At 39.8% G+C, this 24,124-nt stretch overlaps 1 protein-coding gene across 9 annotated transcripts in view; it reads left to right on the top strand.

Annotated features, from left to right (window-relative positions):
* Positions 1-24,124, top strand: part of IKZF4 (IKAROS family zinc finger 4) — an 82,520-nt gene that overhangs the window by 15,210 nt on the left and 43,186 nt on the right. For 3 of the 9 annotated variants that reach the window (XM_042451618.1, XM_042451626.1, XM_042451625.1), the window contains exon 2: positions 18,464-18,518. In XM_042451618.1, the coding sequence (XP_042307552.1) occupies positions 18,479-18,518 (40 nt within the window). In that variant the 5' untranslated portion in view covers positions 18,464-18,478. Of the gene's footprint in view, positions 1-16,425; positions 16,984-18,088; positions 18,519-24,124 lie in introns of those variants that run through there. The other 6 variants (XM_042451621.1, XM_042451624.1, XM_042451620.1 and 3 more) reach the window with 5 other exon arrangements.

Raw genomic sequence — 24,124 nt, 5'->3', positions numbered from 1 at the left:
TTCTTCCAGGATGTTTCCTCACTGTTACAGGCCACTTCATTTCTTTTTCCTGTATTCCATGAAACTTTCTTCCAAGGCAGCTGTTGTTCCTGTGACATTTAGCAGCATTAACCCTATTGCTCAAAGGCTGCCCCAGCATCACCTCTGGACTAGGCAGCGGTCTGCACTCCCTGACAGTTGCTATTGCTGCTTGGTGGCATGGGTTGTACGGGAAGAGATTGTTGAGACAGTGAGGCCACAGCTGAGGCTGCTCTGGCTTATGCCTCCACTGCTATCTACCCCACTGCTGATGCCTTTTGTGTCCTAATGATATACATACAGTACTAGTCTATCTCCATTTTATTTTCAGTGTTTTAGAATTCTGCATGATGATAATGGGGCTTTTATCCTGTTTTATTATATTATATGTGTATTTAATTTTTCTGATGTTTTTATTGTGATTTGTGTTGTTTTATTGTGATGTAAACCGCCCTGATCTCTGGAAGGGCGGTATATAAATAAAAATTTTATTTATTATTTATTATTATTATGACAGTATTCACATTGCTAATCTTTTTGCCTTACTGTGTTGTTGAAGTACTTTTGTCTTTAATTAAAAATTATTTTAAGAATTATGCTGTTCCTGTTTTGTATAGTACAACACGTCTTCATCAGCTGCCACCCCTGGATCTGAGCTTCTGTGGATGGCAAGCCCGTTTTTTTCAATAGGTGTGTGGGCACATGGCTGCGTGTGCATGCATCTACACTCCCATTGAAAATAACAGAACTTAAGGTCCAGTGTTTTTTGCTATTTGCTGGGAAGTCCATAACAGATTCCCTATGGATAGCAAGGGAGTACTATATTTTCATTTACTGGAAAGTCTGGGAAAGTCATGTTTAAGAATAAGCTAGGATGTCCAATAGTCTGGGATTGCAGATGATGGACACTTTTAATGACGACATCCCAAACCCAGGACTTACAATTACAACATTCATAGGGATTTAAGCTTTTCTGTTTTTCAGAAACTGGACATTTTCTTGATTTATTGTGGTTTGTAGGAAGAAGGATGTATTAGAATACTGTCCTTGTATAGGGCTGGTGAATCAGCTGGCTTGCATATCCTAAATATTGGTGCCAGCATGTCTGCTTAGGGTGCCAAGATAATACCATTTTTGGCATACTGTTGATATACTGTTGGTATGATCCACACTGGACAGTCTTATTATTGACATGGCAACAATAGACTGTAATAATTGGGTGCAGGACAGAGGTTCTGTTGGATGCAAAAGATGGGAATGAGCTTTCAAGATGCATTTGAAAACATATACCCATGGAAAGGAATGCATATCAGCACTGGATGTACTGACCAATTGCCATGTGCAGTTTCCATTTGAGCAATAGACTCCTGCTTTTGTGCACAGATCTACTTAGCATAATGTGAACATAAGCAGTTTATTAAAATTGTGTTCTTGTTGTTTAGGAGCTGCCATGCTTTTAAAATTCAGATGAGGTCAATCTAGGTCAAAAGAGGTAGAAGAATACGTCTTAAAGAAAGCTCGCCAGAAGAGATCCCTTTTAAAGGCCTCCAAGGAGGTAGTGAGACGGATCTTTTCCAGGAGACTGTTCCAGAGTTTTGGAGCAGCTGCAGTAAAGGCTTTCTGGGAAGTGGAAGTTAGTCTCGTTGTGTGTAATTCCAACAAATTCATCCCTGATGTTCTAAGAGTTCTTCCCCGGTGTCCTAAATATCCATTTATACTGTATTTTAATGTTTTACAGTATTTCCTTTTAATTATGTTGATTGTTCAGCTGCTCTGGAAACTTACTGGGATTGTAGACTTTGATGAGAAAGAAAGTAGTTGTTCATAGTAGGATAGAGTGAACTTCAGTTGAAAATTGGACTCTTTCTTTCTTCCTGCCCCACTGTGAAACAAAATTCAGTAATCATTTCTTGAGTACTGTCTCTGTAGGCATTTTGTAGTAAGAGGACATCTTATAAACTTTCAACACAAGTTGTACTTCAAAATCTTTATGTGTAGAAATCACACTGTAATAATAAATATAGATGAATGAAATAAACTGAAATTCAAGCTAGACAGAGATACTATTATGTGTTTCTACTGCTCAAGAAACTGTTCCATTCTGGAGTAAGCAGAATCCTGTATAAGGACTCATTTATCTAAATATGTAAACGTTTCTTGGTCTTGTCTAGAGGTACAGGTTCTTTTTGTGCCATGGAGATCACCTTTTACCTGATTGGGAGGATGTGACAACTATGACCTTAGTGAAAGGTAACTTAGTTTCACTTATTCATGCCCTGCTGACATCCTGTTGGCAATGCTGCAGTATATTGGCTGAGGGCTGCCTCTGAGAGAGTTTGGAAACTTCAGCAGTAGGTAGCAGTTGAAAACACAATTGCAAATTTGCTAGCTGAACCTCGTTGGCATGAGCATCCTGCTGCTTTGCCAATTCCACAGACTTTCAGTCCATTTCAAGGTCCAGTCAGTAGTTTTGTCTTTGACCTGTTGTGGCTTAATTCCAGAGAACTTGAAGGATCTCCTATCTCCATATGCACATATCAAAACCGTAATGTCATCTTCAGAGGCCATTTTCCAGATGAGGTGCTGCAGGCAGCTGCTGGAAAAAGGGCCGTTTCAGTGCTGTCATTCTGGCTATAGAATGCCTTCCTCAGAGATGCTTGCCTAATGCTAATATTGGCCTTATTCTCACTTACAAAAAAAGCGGTTTGCAATCCAGATGGATGGATCAGTTCGACAGCGAAGCATGATTCCCACTACATTTGCCCCAATCACATTTTCCCCTATAAAATAACCCAGTTGTAGTTCACATTCACGAATGAATCAGTTCAAAATGGACCCGCTCCAGCCGGCCGAAGGGCAAATCTAAATCGATTCAAATTCACATCTGGTTCACACTTGCGCAGAATCAATTTATCCAAAAAGACGCTGAAAACATCAGGGTCAAAAATATGCGGGTTAAATGGGTCTGTGCCTCCCCTCAGTGGGAACCAAATGGATATGTCCGCAGCAAAAGGAAGAAGAAGGAAATGGTAGGCTCACTGCGTGGAGAAGATGGCAAAATGCTAACAGGGGACAGAGAAAAAGCAGAATTACTCAACACATTCAGTCTTCTCAGAAAAGGAAAAGGGTGCCCAACACGAGGATAATGGAGCGGAAGAAATAATAGGGGAATTTCAGCACAGACAGAATAAGTAAAGAGATAGTAGAGCAGTGGTTCCCAACCTTCCTAATGCCGTGACCCTTTAATACAGTTCTTCCTGTTGTGGTGACCCAAACCCATGAAATTATTTTTGTTGCTACTTCATAACTGTAATTAAATAAATAAAATTAAATCTAATCTCTTTTTTTTTAATTTAAAATTACAGTACCAGCTTGGTAGATGAAGGGAATGCTATGGATATAGTATATCTTGATTTCAGTAAGGCCTTTGACAAAGTTCCCCATGACATTCTTGCAAACAAGCTTGTAAAATGTGGGCTAGACAAATTAACTGTTACATGAATTTGTAATTGGTTGACCAGCCGAACCCAAAGGGTTCTCTACAATGGCTCTTTTTCATCCTGGAGAGAAGTGACCATTGGGGTCCCACAGGAGTCTGTCCTGGGCCCAGTGCTATTCAACATCTTTATCAATGACTTGGGTGACAGAATTGGGAGCATACTTATCAAATTTGCAGATGACACCAAATTAGGAGGAGTAGCTAAAACTCCAGAGGACAGGATCAAAATTCAAAATGACCTGAATAAACTAGAAAGTTGGGCCACAGCTAACAAAATGAACTTCAACAGGGAGAAATGTAAGGTACTGCACTTAGGGCGGAAAAATAAAATGCACAGAGATAGGATGGGGGGACACATGGCTGAATGAAACTACGTATGAAAGGGATCTGGGAGTCCAAGTAGACCACAAGTTGAACATGAGTCAACAGTGTGATGCGGCAGCTAACAAGGCCAATGCAATTTTAGGCTGCATCAGTAAAAGTATAGTATCAAGATCAATGGAAGTAATAGTGCCACTATATTCAGCTTTGGTCAGGCCCCACCTGGAATATTGTGTCCAGTTCTGGGCACCACAATTCAAAAAGGATGTTGAAAAACTGGAACGTGTCCAAAGGAGGGCAACTAAAATGGTGAAGGGTCTGGAAACCATACCCTATGAGGAACGATTTAAGGAGCTGGTGATGTTTAGCCTGGAGAAGAGAAGGTTAAGAGGTGATATGATAGCCCTGTTTAAATACTTGATGTCATATTAAGGAGGGAGCTAGCTTGTTTTCTGCTGCTCCAGAGACTAGAACGCGGAACAATGGATGCAAACTACAGGAAAAGAGATTCCACCTCAACATTAGGAAGAACTTCCTGACAGTAAGGGCTGTTTGACAGTAGAACAAACTCCTTTGGAGTGTAGTGGAGTCTCCTTCCTTGGAGGTCTTTAAGTAGAGGCTGGATGGCCATCTGTTGGGGATGCTTTGATTTAGATTTCCTGCATGGCAGGGGGTTGGACAGGATGGCCCTTGCTGTCTCTTCCAACTATGATTCTATGATTCTAAGTTCATTTGAACCAGTTCAAACGGATTTGCGATCCAGTTTAAAAGGTAGTGGGAATCAGGCCATTGGATGTCATTTGGGGTTTTTTTTTTCAGCCGTTATATAATCTGTTTTAGCACTCAGTTTGTTTTATCACGGATATAATTTTTATGCTGTTCATATGTATTTCTGAAATTTACTGTACACATTTTCAAATTTTATCTTTGTTTTAAGCTTCCCTGACTTTACAGCAGCATAAACCTATTTCAGACTAATAAAGACCACCCAGTTTTATACTTTTCACTCTGCAGATTTACCTTTCCTACTCCCATATGTTAAAATGGTAATGTTAGCAGCAATATCCACTCTCTAGCAGTGGTTGCTCTGTCAATGGACTCATTAGAGGTTAATAATGTGTATTGGCATCTTAACCATTTTCCATTCTAATTTCTTCAAATGCCTTGTAATTGTGTATTTGGTGATGATAGTACTGAAAAACTTGGAAATGTTTCTCCAGTGGGCTTGTTTTGTCTTAGAGGCAAAACACCAAGTTGAAGAGAGAACAGCTTAGGTTGGCCACACGGTCCTTGAGGGAGACTGGAGGGGGACTTGTAGAATTCCATCCATTTAAGTGCAACCTAAACCATATTGTTTCACCTTGGCAAGCAATCCTGTGAGTGCCTGATGGAGCTGCTGTTGTGTGAGTAGGGTGTGCTTGAATATGAGATGGCCAGTACAGCTGACCCTTTGGATATGTGTGGATTCATTTTCTGGATCCCCCACAGATGTGAAAAAATGCAGAGGATGCTTCATACAGCAGAGGATGCCAAGCAAGTTAAATTAGGCCCTGTACAGACAGACCAAAATAAAGCTGCTTCAGGTCACTTTGGAGGTATGCTGTTTAAATGATGCATGTGTCCTATGAGTCTGGAACATCACTGACATGTGACAGCCTGTCCACTGTCACATCACCACCATTTAAATAACATGGGGCATGACGATCCACGAATGGTCGAATGCACAGTCTGTGGATCCAACTGTAATCTAATCTCACTTGGTTGGCATCCTCTGCTGTATCAGTGAGGTGCTGTTTCTCAGTTAAATCTGAGGTTTGGGCCACACTGCCTGTGCCGCTGCAAGCTGGCCATGGTCCCTGTTGACGTGAATAGGATTACCAGTTCATGGTTCTTCTGCTTATATATCCTGTTGTCTTCTGTCATGTATTTGTAATTTACTTGTCTCACTATTTTAAAATACACCTGAGGACCATCCAGTAAACTGCTACACTGGTAACAATTGTCTGGCTGCTTTTGAGCCTGAAAGTAATCCTTTGAGTCATTATGACCTGGGTCCAACCCATTCATTTCTTCCTTTCTTAGTAGGACATAAAAATGAACTGTGTAAAGGACAGATTGAGAATATCATAAGGAGCAATTGTATGTCTGTTTGCTGGCTGAAGAAGAGGTCTATATTCTCATTTTGGGGATTTGGTCATAGTCTGGATGCGATAAGAGGAGGATGTGTAAATGTCCAGCTAGATTGCATTTTGCTGTGACATTTCAGTTACTGTTTTCTTCCTAAAAAAAAAAAATGCTGAGCTTTCTTTCTTTCACAAAGGATGCACATAAGCAGCATCATGTAGAGGTTGTGGGTTGTATATGTGTGTGTGTATATATAAAATAATTGGACTACTTCTGAAGGGTTTGCTCTCTAAGTTTTGTCACTTGGGGGAAAGAAAGCCCTTATTTCAAAAGTGAAAGAAACTTCAAGGGCTTCTGAAGCCACCGTGTTCTACTTTCTGTGTGCTAATGTTCTTAATTCTCAGCCTGGAGGGGATTCTAGACACTGGCCCTATTTCTCTCTTGCAGTATGTGAAGTCTTGAAGCTTTGCTACATTCTAGGTTTTGAATCCCAAAGCTGTGTAGATTTCACCCTCCCTGAGACTACTGTAATGGTGCTGTGTTTTGCTATGAAGGTCTACAAAGCATGTGGACACTCATGGACCTCAGAAAAAAGGCAACTCCTCTTATGCAGGCTAAATACTATTAGGGCTGAATTTTAATTTCTGTTCATAGTTTTTCTTTTATTTTTTGTTATACATTTTTAATCTCTAAAATTCATTTTTAATTATAAAATGTATATTTTCTCTTGAGTGTGAGGCTGTATCCTCTGTTAAGATGCCTTTTATTTTCCTTACTACAAACATATCTAACTGTATCATGTGGATTTTTAATGATACATTATTAATTTGTTGTAAGCCACTTTGGGTCCTAAACGGGAAAAGGCAGGATAGAAAAAAATGTTGTTGTTGCTGTTGTTATCTGTCTTCCACTTTTCTGCATTGTGGACACTGATGAACCCAGTTGCAGCTAAGCTGAAGAAGCACAGCATTATCTTACAGAATCCCAGCAGCAGTTTTCACTATCCAAATATATCACTCTACAAACAACATATCAGCTTGCATTTATCTTGTTATCTTCATATTGAAATATAGCATTGGTCTCAGCTTATCAAAAGAACTGTGGTAAAGAGACTATATTTTTGTTGTTGAAGTCAAAGTAAATATGCAACAAATGAAGGAGGATTTTCTTACAAGGATTCCTTGAGCCATGTTAATCAAGGTACCGTATATACTTGACTATAAGTTGACCTCATGTATAAGTTGAGGGCAGGTTTTGAAACCAAATTATGGATTTTGATATGACCCATGGATAAGTCAAGGATAAAACTTAGGGGCATCTAACAAAGGATGTAAAGGATGAAGTAAAGGAAAACAATGCCAAAGAACTTACAAAATTTCAGCAGGCATAACTATTTGTGCTCATACTAAGGGCTGGATGGATAAGACAATAGAGGGGTTTCCGTGATTCCAGGGCAGATAATACTCCTGCCTTTCACCAGGAGATTGGTTCCTTTTTTAAATGATAGTTAAAGTACGGTACTTACTTTGACTCGTGGATAAGTCGACCTAGGTTTTTTGGGTCAATTTTTTGATTTACATTTCTAGACTTATACATGAGTATATACAGTATTTTCTGCTACAAATTAATCCATTTAAAATGTAGATGCAGTATGTTGGGAGATGGAAAATAACTGTAATACATGATAGAGCCTTTTTGAAACACAGTAGTTGTTGATGCTCTTAGTATTGATTTAGATAAAGCACTACCTCCAGTTTGGAACCACATCTCCCAGTATGCCCAGTCGCCATGGCCGCAAAGTAACTTTTCAGAGCTCAACTGAGCTGGTAATTTAAACATTTTGGTTATCAATTTTTTGTTACATTACAGGTTTGCTACAGGTGAGCAAATGTAATATTTTGAAAGTATAACACTTACAGATATTTGAGTTTACTTCTGTCCCCACTTTACTGATCACTTGTACTAAATACATCTCCTAATAGGCTTTCCTAAAAATCCCATGTAGTGCCTGTTTGTGGCTGACCTTTCTAGCAGTATGGCCCTGAAATGGAGGAAACTGTACAATATAGAAATTTATCTCCTTCTATGCAGGGGTGTTCTCTCAGCAGGATTTCTTTTGTCTGACTGCTATCCACAGTTCTGAGTAACATAGTGAATAGCGTATGAAGCAGAAAAAAGAACTGATAAGAAAAGCTATCTAACTTTACCACTGCAATTTTGGGGGGAACATACTCTGAGGTCATTTCACTGTGAGACTACATTTTATGTTCAGTTTGGATGACCTGGAAGTGTTCCTGCTGGCTAAAGTGTGGAAGCCAGCTAGTTTGCAAGAACAGCTTTCAGCTAAGGAGAAATTATTCTCAGTGAACAGTGGATTTTCCCTAAAGGTACTTTCATCCACTCTGGAATGTTTGCACAGTATTTTGACTCCTGCAGTTGCATAGCTACAGCAAAGCAGAGTACAGACATATACTTCCTATTGGACTAACTTGTGTCCCATAGAGGTTCAGTTTGTTCACAGTCTTGTAGTCTGCTATGCAAGAGCACATTGTACATACAGCGCGACCGTGCCATACGTAGGCGCGCCATACGCGGCCTTGAGCATATGCGCTCAAGCTGCGGGGCGGAAGGGGTGGCACGTCCCATTCAATTGAATGGGGGCACGCGCCCGTTGCGCCCCGTGCCACCGCGCCGCCGTGCACGAGCCCCATTGTTTCCAATGGGGCTCGAGCATAGGCGGAATTCGCCTTAATAATAATTTAATTAATAATAATAATTTGTTTTATTTATATACCGCTATTCCAAAGATCATAGCGGTGAACAGCAAGTAAGCTTATTAGCAAGTAAGCTAATTTGCCCCCAACAGTCTGGGTACTCATTTTAGCGACCTCGGAAGGATGCAAGCCTGAGTCGAGCTTGGGCCCTTTTGCTGGTCTTGAACTCGCAACCTTGTGGTTTCGAGTGAATGGCTGCAGTACAGGCATTTAACCACTGCGCCACCACGGATCCCCCGCATAAGGCGAGGACGGACTGTATTTACATCCAGGATTTCATAATGGTGTGAATTTATTGAAATGTATGGGGTTTCTTTAAAGTTCTAGATTAGCTTTTGTGTAGTTTAGAAAGTGTTGCAGTCCATAGGTTGACTAAATTCCATAAGGGTGGAATTTGATGGGGCTGCAGAGTGTATTGGGTAAGAGGTTTACCTAATTTTGCTAAACTTATTTATGACTGTAAGAGTTCACCAGCATGGTGTTCTAGTGCAGAAAGGTCCCATTTCATGTGGTAGACTGGTTAACTTGCATTCTCAAACTTCTCAAACCTTGGTCCTTCAGATGTTTTGGACTTCAGCTCCTATAATTTCTCACTGTTGGCCAAGCTTGCTGGAGCTTCTGGGAGCTGAAGTCCAAAACACCTTGTGCACCAAAGTTTATGAATCATTACTAAGGACTACTTTTGTTCTTTCAATGGCATCTTCTAGCTACAACACTGCAGTGAATGTTCAAGGGATTCCACATACATGATTGGAACTCAAAGATACGAGTCCTGTGTTATTCCCAGGGCTTGTTCTGAAGGTGCAACCTGCTGAAGCTAAGTAAGTCCAGTTTGTGTCTTGATTCAAAATTGCCTGGGAAATCTGTGTACAGTACATCACATGTTTATCACAAAGAATTGCAGGATATAAATATAACCAGTATTTTATAAAGTGAACACACATGTTTTTTGCTGTTAGGCTAATGATATACACATGACATACAAATTATGAGTGGGCAAATGCACTAATAATAAAGCTTGTGGGGTAATGATGTTTGTGGATGGATATGAAAAGCTGTACTTCTGTTTTCAGAGAATATTCGTGGGGATTTGGGGAACAAGACCCCTACCAATATGGAAAATTCACGAACAGCGCCGACTCCCCCCACCTTCTCCCTGCCTGGGATAACTGCTGCCAGCTGTCCCAAGCAGGGGGAGAGGCAGGCAGGGCTCACGATGAAATCACGAATAACCAAATTTGTGAATCCCAAGTCTGCAGATATGGAGGGAAGGCTGTAGTAAGTTTTAGGTTTCCAAGAAGGAAGGAGAATGAGTCAGTGCTTGGGTGCTCTGGATGCCTAATTCCAGTTATCTAGGGACAGCACTTGAATGATCAATGTCATCAATCCTACCATTTGCCAACATCATTCCCACACATATCTCTTCCATGTGGGGCCTTCTCAGACTGAGATTATATCTAAAAGTAAATCATAAGATCCAGTAGATTGGCAGAGCTCCTAGGTTCTTTCTTTGTTCAGTTTTGACATTGATTACTTAAACCAGTCAGTCAGTCAGTAAATAGTATTTTTAAAAGATCTAAAATGGGCAACGAGCAGAAAAGGGTGGACTTTGATTATAGATCCTAGCTGCCACAATGTAATAAATATATGCAGACCCATAAGTAAACCAAGGATTAAAGTGAATGAACAGTTCAAACTGTTTTCACAGTAGTGATTTTCTCTAGAAATCAGTCATCTAGACCCTAGACTCTAGAAAATGATATTGTAAAATTTAGGTGGTTCCATGCTGAATTGGGGGGGGGACTGTGTGTGTATTAGCAATTTAAAAATGTTGTCCAGTGTGGACTACTGTGCTTTTAATTAAAGTTTTCCTGCTGGGGGTCCTGGTTATTTTATAGTTCCTTTTGATTATGAAGGGGGAATTAGTAATAAATCACCCCTCAAAGATTTCTTCAGTAGCATTTCTTGTTTCCAATATTTGTTTCTATTACTTTAAGAAGAGAAAATTTTAACTATATGTTCCCTCTCATTCTTTTTTTTATTACTATTTCAAAACAAGAGTAAAATGATGTTTGAGAGGTCAGTAAGAGGCTAAAGTCTCTGTTCATCAGCTGTGTTCAAGAGAAGGCAGTCAGTAAAAAAAAAAGTCTATAACATTATCTGAAGTAATTCAAAGGAAGGACCTGCAACAAAAAAACTTATAATTAACTTCGGAAAGGGCCATTCTTGAATGTGGCTTGACTGTGAACAAACTTAGAAGGACCTTGGCAAGGAAAGAGGCATTGCTGATAATGTATTGCTTAAGTGCTTGTGTGGATATTAGGGACTAGACCCTGTGTGCCCAAAGACAAGGGGGAAAAAGCATATACTGTACAGACGATCCTTTTATCCGTGGGGGATACGTTCCTGGATTTACTGTGAAAATGCAGAACTGCAGGTGATTAGTGAACCCAATTGAAATGAATTACTCCTGGAGAAAGATGACCATAGAGCCTCAGTGGAGGACCTAGAGATTCCTAGAAAAAACATATTTTTTGGACATGGGTAAATGAAACCACGGTTTACTGGATCCAGTGGATACAGGGGTCATTATGGTTGTGTGTGAATATGGATCAGACTTCCTTATCCCTCTGTTCAGTATGTGAGTGGGCATATGGTTAGGTGGGTTCCAGTGAATGCTGAAAGATACAGGTGTATTGTTAATTTCTTTTTCTTACCTGTACAACACTCAGACAAATTCTGATGTGGGCTGGGTTGTGGAAGATTTCATACATTCTTTGTTAATTGTGTATACCTCCGAAGAGCACATATTGATTGTTTATTTGCTCTCTTTGTAACTGTATTGGGGCCCGTGGTGGCTGGACTTCTGTGGAAGGGAAGTTCTTCCCTGGCTCATTTTTGAGGTGGGATCACTTAACTCCATACTGGTTTGTTTAAAACTTCCTACATGGCAATATGGGACCAATCACTTTTTCAAGAACTATAGACAAACTGAAATGTAACTGTACAGTTGCTAATGTTTGGTTTGTACCAGAACATTGACTTGCCTTACAGTTAGAAATGAGAAGTTTCTAAAGTAGTCACCGTGTAGCAAGTGCTTGTTTGATTCTGTTTTTAGTTTGCCTCTTGATCAAGATAACAACTGAATGGAATCAATTTGCTTCCACTTACTAAAAGTATTTGGATTTTCTGCTTTTCAATTCTCTCTATAACTTTACAGTGTGCTGTTAATTCATGTGATGCTGCATCTTTCACTGTCATGCTTATATTGATATACCTCTTTCCTAGCCTGAGACTGTCGCTTACCCAAACACTTCTTCTCTTAAGCTGGGAGAGCTTAATTTAGCAAAAATGAAGTACCATTCATTCATTCACCCCATAACCTAGTCTAATGCCTGTATGCTCTTATATGCCAAGAAATTACTCTCACTACTGAAAAGTATTGTAACTGAAGACCATACTTCTTTGTCTTATGCACAATTGCCATGGAGAATGGACTGCATTGTCTTCATTATTCAAAAGCTATTTCCGCTTCTGTCATCAACCAGTACCTCAGATTTCTTTAGACATTACATCCCTTGCTATTTCTCCCCACAATTTAAATCATTTGTGAGCAAAAAATAATAATTTTTAATTTATTTATATTGTGAATATTGTAAAGGTAGGGATAAATATTAATTTCCTTTGTGTTCTGCAAACTGCATCTATGTTTTGATTAAAGATCTAATTTAGATCAAGAAATCATTGTTCTTGATTGCTTTTTCCAGTGCACTCTCATTTCTGAGCTTACTGGGAGCTTTGTTGTTTCAAAATAGTGAAACTTGTGGCTATTTTACCTTATTTTTGTAAATAACATGTAATTGGGGAAAGGCATTTGAATGTATAAAATGTGCACTAACTCCATGGGGTGCTAATTAGCTGGATATATACAGCATTCCCCACTGTTATGCTAGTGTGACTGTTGAAAATCCTTGTTTCTAAACTGTTCAGTGACGCAGTGTGTTAGTTTTCAGTCTCATGCCCCAAAATTATTCATTTTCACCTATAAAACTGCTGTCTTGCATTTGGAGTTCAATATTTATTTATTATTATTTATTATATTTATTTATATGCCACCCTTTTCCCAGGACTGGGACGCAGGGCAGCTTACAACATTAAAAACAATACAATTAAAAAGATACAAAAATAATACATTAAAATAATATTAAACTACTACAATAAAATAAAAAAGATAAAAATATCTAAAATGCATTAAAACAATATAGTATCTCAGGGTGTTCTTTAAAAGTTTGCTGGTTTGAATGCCTATTTGAAAAGGAAGATTTTTGCCTGTTGGGGGAAGGCCATCAAGAAAGGGGCCATTCTGGTCTTCCTGGGAAGGGAGTTCCAGAGTCTAGGGGCAGCTACAGAAAAGGTCCTCTCTTGTGTCTCCATCAACTGTGCTTGTGATGGAGAGAAGGGCCTCCTCCCCTGCGGATCTCAGAGTCCGGGCTGGCTCATATAGGAAGATATGGTCTGTCAAATAGCCTGGACCTGAGCTTTATAGGGCTTTATAGGTCATCACCAGCACTTTGAATTGGGCTTGGAAACAAACTGGCAGCCAGTTCAGCGATTTCAACTTTTTTTATTATTTAATTGTTTTATAATATTTCCATATACAAATATATCCCTACATTCTATTACATTTTAACAAATTATTTTATATACCCCTTACTGCCCCTCTTCCCCGGAGCCATTTCCATTCTTATATTCCATCCAAAATTTCAGTTCATTTTGTGGAGGTAATCTTCCATCTTCTTTTCTCAGTACTTTCTCAATCAATTCTTTCCAAATCCTCTCAAAGTCATTTCTTTTGCATAGTCCTTTTTTTTACTTTCAGTTTACATGTCAATTTATCATTAATAGCTAATTTCCATACCTCTTTGTACCAATCCTCCACTTCTACATCTATTTTTGTTTTCCAACACCTTGCTATTATTAATCTCATTGCTGTAAGCAAACTTGTTACCAAATCTTCTTCTTCTTTTTTCCTTTTCTCTGAGTTATATAACGATAACAAAACTATATCTGGTCTTCTATTTTTATATTCATAACATTTTCTATTTCTAATATCACTTTTCCCCAAAAAATGTATACATATTTACATTGCCACCACATATGCATATATGACCCTACTTCTTGACAACCTCTCCAACAATTTTTTTGAATTATTCTTGTTAATATTATGTAGTCTCACTGGAGTCAGATACCATTTCCAAGTCAACTTATAATAATTTTATTTTATCCGAACCGATACATTTTTCAGGTGTCTTTGTTCCCAAATTCTATACTATTCCTTATCATTTATTTTATATCCTAATTCTTCTTCCCATAATCCCTTTAAAATATTTCCTTTTATTTTTTCTCCTTTATTCTCCATCAACTATTTGTAAATTTTACTAGTAATTCCTTTTATGTTCTCATTTTCTTCCATTTCTCTTCCTTTCTGAATTATTTGTTCAAATTGTGTATACTTTTTCTTTTCTATATTCCTTTTCCTCCAGTTTTTAATCCATTGTTCTATTTGCATATAATGGAACCATGAAATTTTTATTCCCATATTCCCCGATTGATAATGTGCAGAACCATTTGAATCCCCTTCCTTTTATTATTTTCCTTTTATTATTTTTCTTATTTGCATTTTTATTTTTTATTTTTGATGTATTGTTATATGCTTTTTAACCATGTTTTACTGTTTAATTTTATAGTTGGGAGGGAAGGTTGGGCGGGGTCTTGTGGGGCTTGTTTTTATTATTGTGTATTGTATGAACTTTGTTGTTACAATCGTCAAAGCGGAAGAGGCAGGATATAAATATTTATTATTATTATTATTATTATTATTATTATTATTTTATATTTCCTTTCTCTATTCTAACATCTATCCAGTCTTCTAATCTGTCTATTTTCCTTTCCTTTAATTCCTTATCTAACAATCCTCTCAAGTTCTTTGGAAATTTCTTTTCCATTATTATTGGTGTTATTATTGAATCTTCATTCATTAACTCTTTTTTATGTTTGTACCATATTTCTATTCTATTTTTCATAAATGGGTTTCCAATAATTTTTATTTCTTTCCTAGTAAAGTTCTTAAAAAAAGATATTCCATATTCTCATATCTGCTTCCTCTATATTGTATGATCACTATAACCTTCCCCCATTAGCAGCCTGGCTGCAGCTCTTTGAACCAGCTGAAGTTTCCAAACTTTCTTCAAAGGCAGCCCCAGTAGAGCGCGTTAAAGTAGTCCAAATGGGATGTAACCAAGGCATGTGCCACTGAGACCAGGTCTGGCATCTCAAGGAATGGGCATATTTGACGCACAAGTTTTAAATGTACAAAAACACTCCTGGTCACGGCAGAGACCTGGGCCTCCAAGTTCAAAGCTGAGCTCAGGAGAACCCCCAAACTGTGAACCTGCGTCTTCAGGGGGACGCAGGGCTGAATTCCTCTTCCTTGATTTGCCTTCCCACTGACAAGGAGCACCTATGTTTTATCTGGATTGAGGAGGAAAGGAGTAATACAGTGGAATGTCATTAGCATATTGATGACACCAGATCCCAAAACTCCAGATGACATCTCCCAGTGGCTGCATGTATATGTTAAATAGCATAGGGGACAACACAGAACCCTGAGGGACCCCACAGGCTAATGGCTAGGGGGTCAAGCAGGAGTCCTCCAGCACCACCTCCTGGGTTCACCCCTCCATGAAGGAATGGAGCCACTGTAAAAGTACCTCCAAGCCCCCTCCCAGAGAGGTGGTCCAGAAGGATAACATGATCGATGGTATCGAAAGCTGGTAGCAAAACCAACAGGGACAAGCTTCCTCTGTCTAGTTCCCTGTGTAGGTCATCCACCAAGGCAGTCTCTGTTCCATAGCCAATCCTGAAACCAGATTGAAATGGATCTAGATAATCCTTTTCATCCAGAAACCCCTGGAATTGGGAAGCCACCACACATTCCAAAACCTTGACCAAAAATGTTAGATTGGACATTGGCCAATAATTATTCATTATTGTGGGATTCAGGGATGACTTTTTTAACAAAGGCCTCACAACTGCCTCCTTTAGGCAGAATGGAATTCTGCCTTGTTGTAGGGAGGAATTGACTACCTCCTTTACCCTCTCAGTCAGTCCCCCTCTGACATGTTTAATAAGCCAAGAAGGACAAGGATCCAAGACACATGTGGTGGCTTTTACCTCTCCGAGAATCCTGTCCACTTCATCAGGCTGGACAAGTTGAAAATTATCCATTAACGTTGGACAGACAAGGTTACATTCACTGGCACTGTATCAACTGTAGTATCCAAATCGGAGCAGATCTGAGTGACTTTATCTGCAAAATGCCATGCAAATTCTTCACATTGGGTTTCCAAGTGGTCTGCATTTTCTACTTGAAGGTGAGTGTCTAAGAGACCCCTGACCACTCGGAATAGCTCTGCTGGATTACTTCATGCAGATGCAATGCTGGCAGCAAAAAAAAATTTTTTGCTGCCCGCACTGATGTGGAGAAAGCTTTCAAATAGGCTCTAGCCCGGGTTTGGTCAGTTTCACTTCTAGTCTTCCACCAACGTTGCTCTAGTCTCCATCTGACTTGCTTTATCACCTTAGTTCCTTGGAGAACCAGGGGGCTGGTTTGGCTCCATTCTGTAAGAAGGGACTCTCAGGAGTTACTGTGTTCATGGCCCTATCCATTTCCTCATTCCATAGGTTGCCCAGAGCTTCAACAGAATCGCCTGCCAAGGTGACAGGAAACTCCCCAACAGCCCTCAGGAATCCATCCAGCTCCATCAGTCTCCTGGGGTGGACTATCCTAATCGGTCACCTACATCTGCAGAGGTTCTGAGTCCCAGTGAGTCTAGACCTGATCAGATGATGATCTGTCCATGACAACAGAATTGTGGAGAGTTCTTCCACACCAACATCATCATCACCCCACTCAGCACAGAAAACAAACTCCAGAGTGTGCCCACCACCATGAGTAGAGCCAGATGCCACTTGGGACAGACCCATTGTTGTCATGGAGGCCAGGAAGTCTTGAGCTACTCCTGAAAGGACAGTCTCAGCATGGATGTTGACGTCCCTCAGCACTAATAGATGAGGAGACTCCAACACCAAGACCACCCCGGCCAGCTCAGGAAGGGAGGCTGTTGTGCGGTGGGGTGGGCAGTTCACCAACAGAATCCCTATTCCGTCCCAGCTATCCACCTTTAGGTACACACACTCAAAATCTGTAGACTGTGCAGGGGGGTATCTGGTCAGGGGGATGAATTCATGATAGACCACTGTAACTCCCCCCCCCATGTTTTGCTGCTTCACAGAGAAACCTGATGGGCAAAGCTGAGAGAGATTAACACACACAACCTCATCCAACCAGGTCTCTGTAGCATTTTCATCCCGGGGAGTGGAGCTGTCACCAAGGCTATCCACACTATGTGGGCTGGGAGACAGCTTGGGGACCACAAGCACCCTCTTGTCTCCCCTCTTCCTTGGTATTTTAATTGTCTCCTCCCTCCATATCTCTCTCTCCCCAGAATGACTCCAATGGTTGCTCCCCGACTCTCTACATCCCATCCCTGCTTATTATTATCTGCTTGGGGTATCTTCTGTGTAGCAGCATCACTTTCTTGTTCAAACTTGATTCAAGATTGGGTGACAGCAAAGCGTCTGTTTTGTTGAAAATGAATTGCACTGGACAAGTGTTACTGTTCTTTGCCATGGAAGGATTCAAAATTAGCAGTGGCCTGTGGCCACTTGTGTTCTAGACCAGTGAAGAATGAATCTAGTCTTGCCTCATCAAATGTAAGACTGACAGCTGCTCCTTCTTTCTAACCTTTTGAAATATTGTTTAGCTTCTTTTTTTTCTTTTTCCTTTTTTTTTTTGGTGGGGGGGGAGTGAACTAACAGCACTTGACAGCCTTCTTCCTTGTATACAGGACAGCTGAACATAGGGATGAAAAAAATGCTGAAATGTTATTGTTCCCACTATTTGTAGGTTTCTAACCAAAATATATGTTGAGTCTTTTATTTCCAATACAAAAGTAGATTTTCTTTTCCTGTGTTGGCAAAATACAGTTTAGGAGACTTTAGCTCCCAGATTACCATTTGGAGTTTACTATGTTATTGTAAACTCCAGTTGGAAGTTACTAAAAACTTATTTTAGCAAAAAATGGAAATATGGTTTTTAAAGGCTTTTCCTCCTATTGTTATTAAAAATAGGTCCACATTGGCATCCGCAGCTAAACTGATTCTGTGGCTCTAGTCCTGAAAATGTTAACACAGGTGAAATTATTTAATTTCCAAAGAAGCAGTCAGGTTAGTATGTTACAGCAAAAACAGAAAAACCCTGTGGCATATTAAACACATCTCTTGTGACATGAATGCACACAGATTGCAGCCTACTTGACCAATGCATGAAGTATTGCCCAGTATTTCAGGTATATATACAGGGTGCGTGATTAAAAGTAAAACTGTAGACACTAGGATCAGAGGCAAAGTACTGACAATATTAATACATTAACAAATGTGTTAGTCTTTTAGGTACCACAGGACTGGTTGAAATAGCTTAGCTTGTTTTGATTCATTAGGACAGTGTTGCACCATCATGCAACTGGAGGAAGGCATATCCTGCAAAATGCCTTCCACTCAATTTTATATCTGTACTTCTGACAGGCATCTGTCTCTTCTTTTTTAGCAGGGTATCTGAAAGATGGATATAGAAGACTGCAATGGACGCTCTTACATATCTGGTATGTTCTTATTTTGCCCTTCTCAGATTTTGAAGCTATATTTTAACGTACCATGTTGTTTTGAGTTCCAAGCGTTCAGTGTTAAAAGACACTGAATGTTAAAAACCATTCAGTGTTAAAAGACATGTATATAGTCATATGAGCTTTCAGTTCAAACACTTGTACACTTTGCTATTCAGCATGACTGAAGAACTGAAGAGCCGCACCAGTTCTCTCCCAAGAGCTCCTTGGTATTCCCTGTCATCTTGAAGAACTGATTTTCTGGTTGCCTCCAGATCTGAGGAGTGGAGATATGGAGAACCTTCTGTTCCTCCTAGTTCTGTCTCTAGCAAGTAGTAGTTGCTCTAAAGATTGGTTGGTGTTAGAACCATCCTATAAGGGGATGCAGCAATCAACTTTGGTTTCTGGTCAACTGGTGATTCATCACCTCACCTTCATCTGTCTGTATTCAGCTCACGGAAGTTCAGCAAAAAATGCATCCAAAGACAGGAGGCCGGGTCCCACCAGGTAATTACATGTCACACTTGAGAAGCACAGCCAACTTTTCTCTGATCTCAGTTTGCTTGTAGCGTCACTCAGCCATCAGCACATTTAGGATGGATGATCATGTCCTGTTAGGTTCTTGTTGAGTAACTGGGAGGTATAGCACTCTAGGAGGAGAAAGTGAGGTTTAAAATATTGGAAGTTAAGTTATTTGCCTACCTGTCAAATTTAACTGTTGCTATTAATTTTAATTATAACAGACATAACAACATATTGCTCTTAATTCAATTTTTACAGGTAGCTTTGATCTCTAGAAGTGATGGATACCTCTCTGTGTTTAAAAAACATTTGTGGGTATTCCATTTAGTAAGAATTTAGAACAACTAGTATTAAAAAAATTTAAAACTTCATTTTCACTTCTTGATTAATACAAATAATCCTTATAGAGTACAAACTATTCTCCGGGCTCTCCTGGTATAGGCATATTTGATTTTTGTCAAATTTTCTCCTTTTAAGTTATCTAAAATTTCTGCTATTGTTTAATATTTTAAATATATCCTCAGAAAGAGATTGGCAATCAGTACAATGAGAACATTCTGCTTAAAGTACTGCAGCCATTCACTCAAAACCACAAGGTTGCGAGTTCAAGACCAGCAAAAGGGCCCAAGCTCGACTCAGGCTTGCATCCTTCCGAGGTCGCTAAAATGAGTACCCAGACTGTTGGGGGCAAATTAGCTTACTTGCTAATTAGCTTACTTGCTGTTCACCGCTATGATCTTTGGAATAGCGATATATAAATTTTTTTAAAAAGTGATGAGCATTTTATGATCAGGAGAGAAAACTGAAATAGCGTCTTTTTCTGGTAAATCCAAGAGTTGGATAGTTCTAACTTATTTAAAATATCCTTTTGGCCAAATTTTATTCTATCCCTGATGACCCTCTTGTAGGAGAAATGCAGGGCTAAGGTTGTGATTATGAAACCATCTGCTGCCCACAATGCTTTACCTGCAATACACTAATTGATAGTGTTACAATTTATTATTAGCAATGTGAACTACAGTTAACCATTAACTTAAATGCATTTTGTCACAAGAGAAGAGTTGTGATATGAGTAAGTAATAATATTTGTCTAAAAGCCAGAACCGTGCATGTTTGTTTTTAAGTAAATCTGATTTCCAATAAACATGGTTAGAATGTAGCCTAAGATAGGAAGGAATGTATAAATGATAGAAAATATATCTGTTGAATCTGATTGGTGGATAAGCAAAAACTAACAGTTTCCTCTATTTGTTTAACTCCCTTACAGGATATTAACATTGAGAAGATTTTTAAAAAGATCTTCAAAGGGATATATTGGGTCAGATATTGATATCCTTTAGTTTTGAAGAGAAAGAATGAGAACCTGCATAGTAAAAAGTTAAGATAATTCACCCCTCATACTGCAGTGTCCAATAGGATGATGTCATGCCACACATTGGATTTTGAGGATTTAAAACAGCAGACACCTAAGGCAGAGTCTAATATTTCTTCTCTTTCCTGCTGGAGTTCAGCTCTTATTTCAGGATGCTAACAGACTGAGTAAACTACTTTTATCATGTGTAGTCAGGAAAGAATGTATGAGTGATCAGCAGTGGCCAGTCCCTGGGCTCCTTGACTTATGGCAACCCCACCAGTCATTCACATGCCCCTCCCAATCCACCAAGATCTGTATTTAATCCCAATTAGCAGCAGACTTTGTAGCTGGCAGTCACTATTTTAAATCCCCTTCACCCAGTGCAATCAGTATGACAACATCATGAGGAGAACTTTACTTCAGGGATGTAAAATGGCAGCTCTCTGCTGCCAAGTCTGGGTGCATCAGCTCCTACCTCAGTATGGCACTTTTCAGCAGACATCTGCAGGACCAGATAAATTGTGTTCCTGTGATGTAGGAAAGATTCAAGTAGCTGGTGGGAGCAATGATAAAATTGGGGATAGCAATGTGCTCTCTACTTCAAAGCTAGGCCCAGTGACACTATTGAAGAAGAATTTCAATCTACAGAACTTCTTTTGCTTAATATTGTCCAGAATATGCAAAATATAGAAAACAGTGAACACATTCTTATTAAAGAGAAACTTACAACTGTTGTTGGCAGGTTGAGATCAAATAATTTTGTGAGGCTATACACTCGTTCCTCAGCATTTGAAGACTGTATATTTGGCATAAATCAAAATTAGTTTTTATGAGCTGATGCATGTTTTATGAAATTAAGGATGAAATAAATAAGGTTCTTTGATCATCTAAATGGACAAGGGGAACACAACAGGGTGTTGTTTTGCCCCCAAGCTACTGTATCCATTAGTTCTGATAGCCTGGACAGACTTGATTCCTCTTGGTTTGAAAGTGTTGCTGGCGAATATCTGGTTGATGTGTAATAAAATAACAGCTATCTAGGACTTGATCCTGAATGAGTATGATGACATGGTTTGTATCACAGAGACCTGATTGGATGAAAATAAGGACATTAATTTTTCTCAGCCCCATTATTGGATAGTCATGATTGCATATCCCTCACTAGGTGCCCTGTTCTTAGTCTGTTGTCTTCAATGCATATGTATTTGAAAGTAGGTGGCTGGGACAGCAAATTCTGTTGGTGTATCAGCCACTCCAGTGTTCAACAGTTTTTCTTCCTGAACTAACCAGAATGGTGTTACTGGTAGTTGTTGAATTTCCTTGGCCTCTTGTACTTGGGGATGTTAATATCCATGTGGAGATGGTTCTGTTGGGTGTGGCTTAAAACTTCCAGCCCACCATAACAACCATGGGACTGTCCCCAGTTGTAACTGTCTTTACTCATGCTGTTGGACATACTTAGGGTGGGGCTGGACAGATTGGGAGAAAGGGGTGGTGAGACACCCAGATGGAGACCGCGGCAACCAAATGGTGGTTTCTTTTTAGGCCATGCGTGGGGCGCCATTAGTGTGCTTGTGCGCCACAATGGCATCTGCGCAGTGCTGTTTGGGCACTGCACTGTGCGGACATCACCACGGCGCACCCCATATGGACAGACGTGCACCATGATGAAGGCCAGGGTGCACGGTAGGGTTGCTGAGTGTGTAAACGGCCTAAAAAGAAACCACGGTTTAATTGCCGTGGTCTCCATCTGGGGCAGAAAGGGGCAGTGACTCACCAGCCTTTCCTCCCAATTTGTCCAGCCCCGCCCTAAGTATGTCCAACAGCATGAGTAAGGACAGTTACAACCACCTAATGTCCCAGCCCCTAGTTTGGGCCCAGGCTGGTGCAAAGTTCTCATCTGTACAGGCCCATACTTAGGGCTTCATTTTGTGTTCTGGATGGGATCATTGTGATCTGGATGTGAAGGATTTTTTTATAGTTCTGGATACAAATGATATAGTGGGGTTTCATCTTGCTTGGATTTGGAGCTTCTGCAGTGGTATCAGACCAATTAGAATGGAATGAAGAGGATGGATCTGGATCTGGATGGTTTACTGAAGTTTTGGGGGATTTTTCTGCAGCATCATTGTTAAAGCCTTAGTTGGCTTGTGGAACGGGAAAACAGCCATGGCAGTGATATGGTCAATCTTTGCTTGCACAGTGGAGCCAGACCATTCGCCTGGATTTCTAGGGAGTTGACAGCAATGTGAGTAAAGTGACATTGACAGAAAACTCAGAGCAAGTCTCACTTAACACATACCAGAGCCTGTTTGAACATCTAGTCAGTGGCAGTGTGGGAAGGTTTTGTTTCTGTTTTTGCTTCCATTGCATCTGCACAGAGCCGTCCAGCCAATTTATTTTGAATGGTTAGGGGCCTCTTAAAACCTGGCCTTTGAGATGAGAATTGAGATCACTCAACAGCTTGCTGTAAACAATTCACCCAGTGCTTTGCTGATGAAATTGCTTGGATCCGTTCTGACTTGGATGCTATAAGTGATACAAGTCCATTGTGTTTAACTGTAGTCCCTTCTTGTTGAGTGTTGATAAATATTTTTAAAATTGTACAGCCAAAAGCATGTAGACTGGATGCTTGGAGAGGCTAAAGTGGACATGTGTGTTAGCTACTGTCGCTTCTGGATTATTAAAAAGGCCAGAATATTTTTTTTAATTAAAAAAGGCAAGAATAAATAGATTAGTGCCTCCTTACAGCAAGACAGGATCCCATCATGCCAAGGAGACAGTTATAAGACATCTACTGAAAACGTTTTCCCTGGGTCCCTCAAATCTGGATAATCGGCAAGTACCCAATGTATTATTTCTAGGAAAGACAGCAGAGTATGTAACAGTATTTTAACTCCAGGGATTTCTGGATGGGATGAATTGCCTAGATCTATTTCAATATATTTTCATGGAAAAGAGATAGCATTGGTTTGGTTGGTGGATGACTTAAGCTGGGAACTGGATGGGGAAATGTGCCACTGTTAGTTCTGCTGAATCTCTCATCATTTTTCAATACGATCAGCCTTGAAACTGTTCTTAGCTGCCTCTGTGGTCTGGGGCTTACAGGGATGATTTTCTAGTGAGTCTCTTTCTTTCTGGAGAGTTGAGTCCAGAAAGTGATGCTGGATGATTCCTGTTCAGCTTCTTGGGCTGTGACTTGTAGAGTCTTCATTGTTCTGCCATCCCTCATGCTGTTTAAAATATACAGTATATGAAACCTCTGGACGAGACTGTCCAGAGTTTGAGGGTTCAGTGCAACCAATATCATAGTAACACACAACTCTGTTTTCTTTTCACTGAACTCCAGACAAGTTGTTAGGGTTCTAAACTAGTGGCTGTCATCCATGGCCTGGATGAGGGAAGACTAACTAAGTGACTCCTGGTCACTTGAAAAACAGATCAAAAAATAGAGATCCATTCTGTGCTGCCCTTGTCAGTGGATTTGCAGTTTGATTTTACACCTGATTTCAAGACTGAGGCTGGATGCTTAGGTTTCAGTGATGGCTAGGAGTATATTTGCATAGTTAAAGTTAATGTGCCAGCTGTGCCCATTTCTAGATATGTCTGATCTGACTTCTATGCTTTAGTTACATTTCATTTGGATTACTACAATAAGGTCTGTGTGGAATTGTCTGTGAAAAATATTTGAAAGCATTAACTAGCCCAAAGAGCTACATCCAATAGAGGT

The sequence above is a fragment of the Sceloporus undulatus genome, chromosome 2, assembly GCF_019175285.1.
Source record: "Sceloporus undulatus isolate JIND9_A2432 ecotype Alabama chromosome 2, SceUnd_v1.1, whole genome shotgun sequence".
NCBI classification, from domain to species: domain Eukaryota; kingdom Metazoa; phylum Chordata; class Lepidosauria; order Squamata; family Phrynosomatidae; genus Sceloporus; species Sceloporus undulatus.
This window is presented reverse-complemented; position numbering and strand designations above follow the sequence as displayed.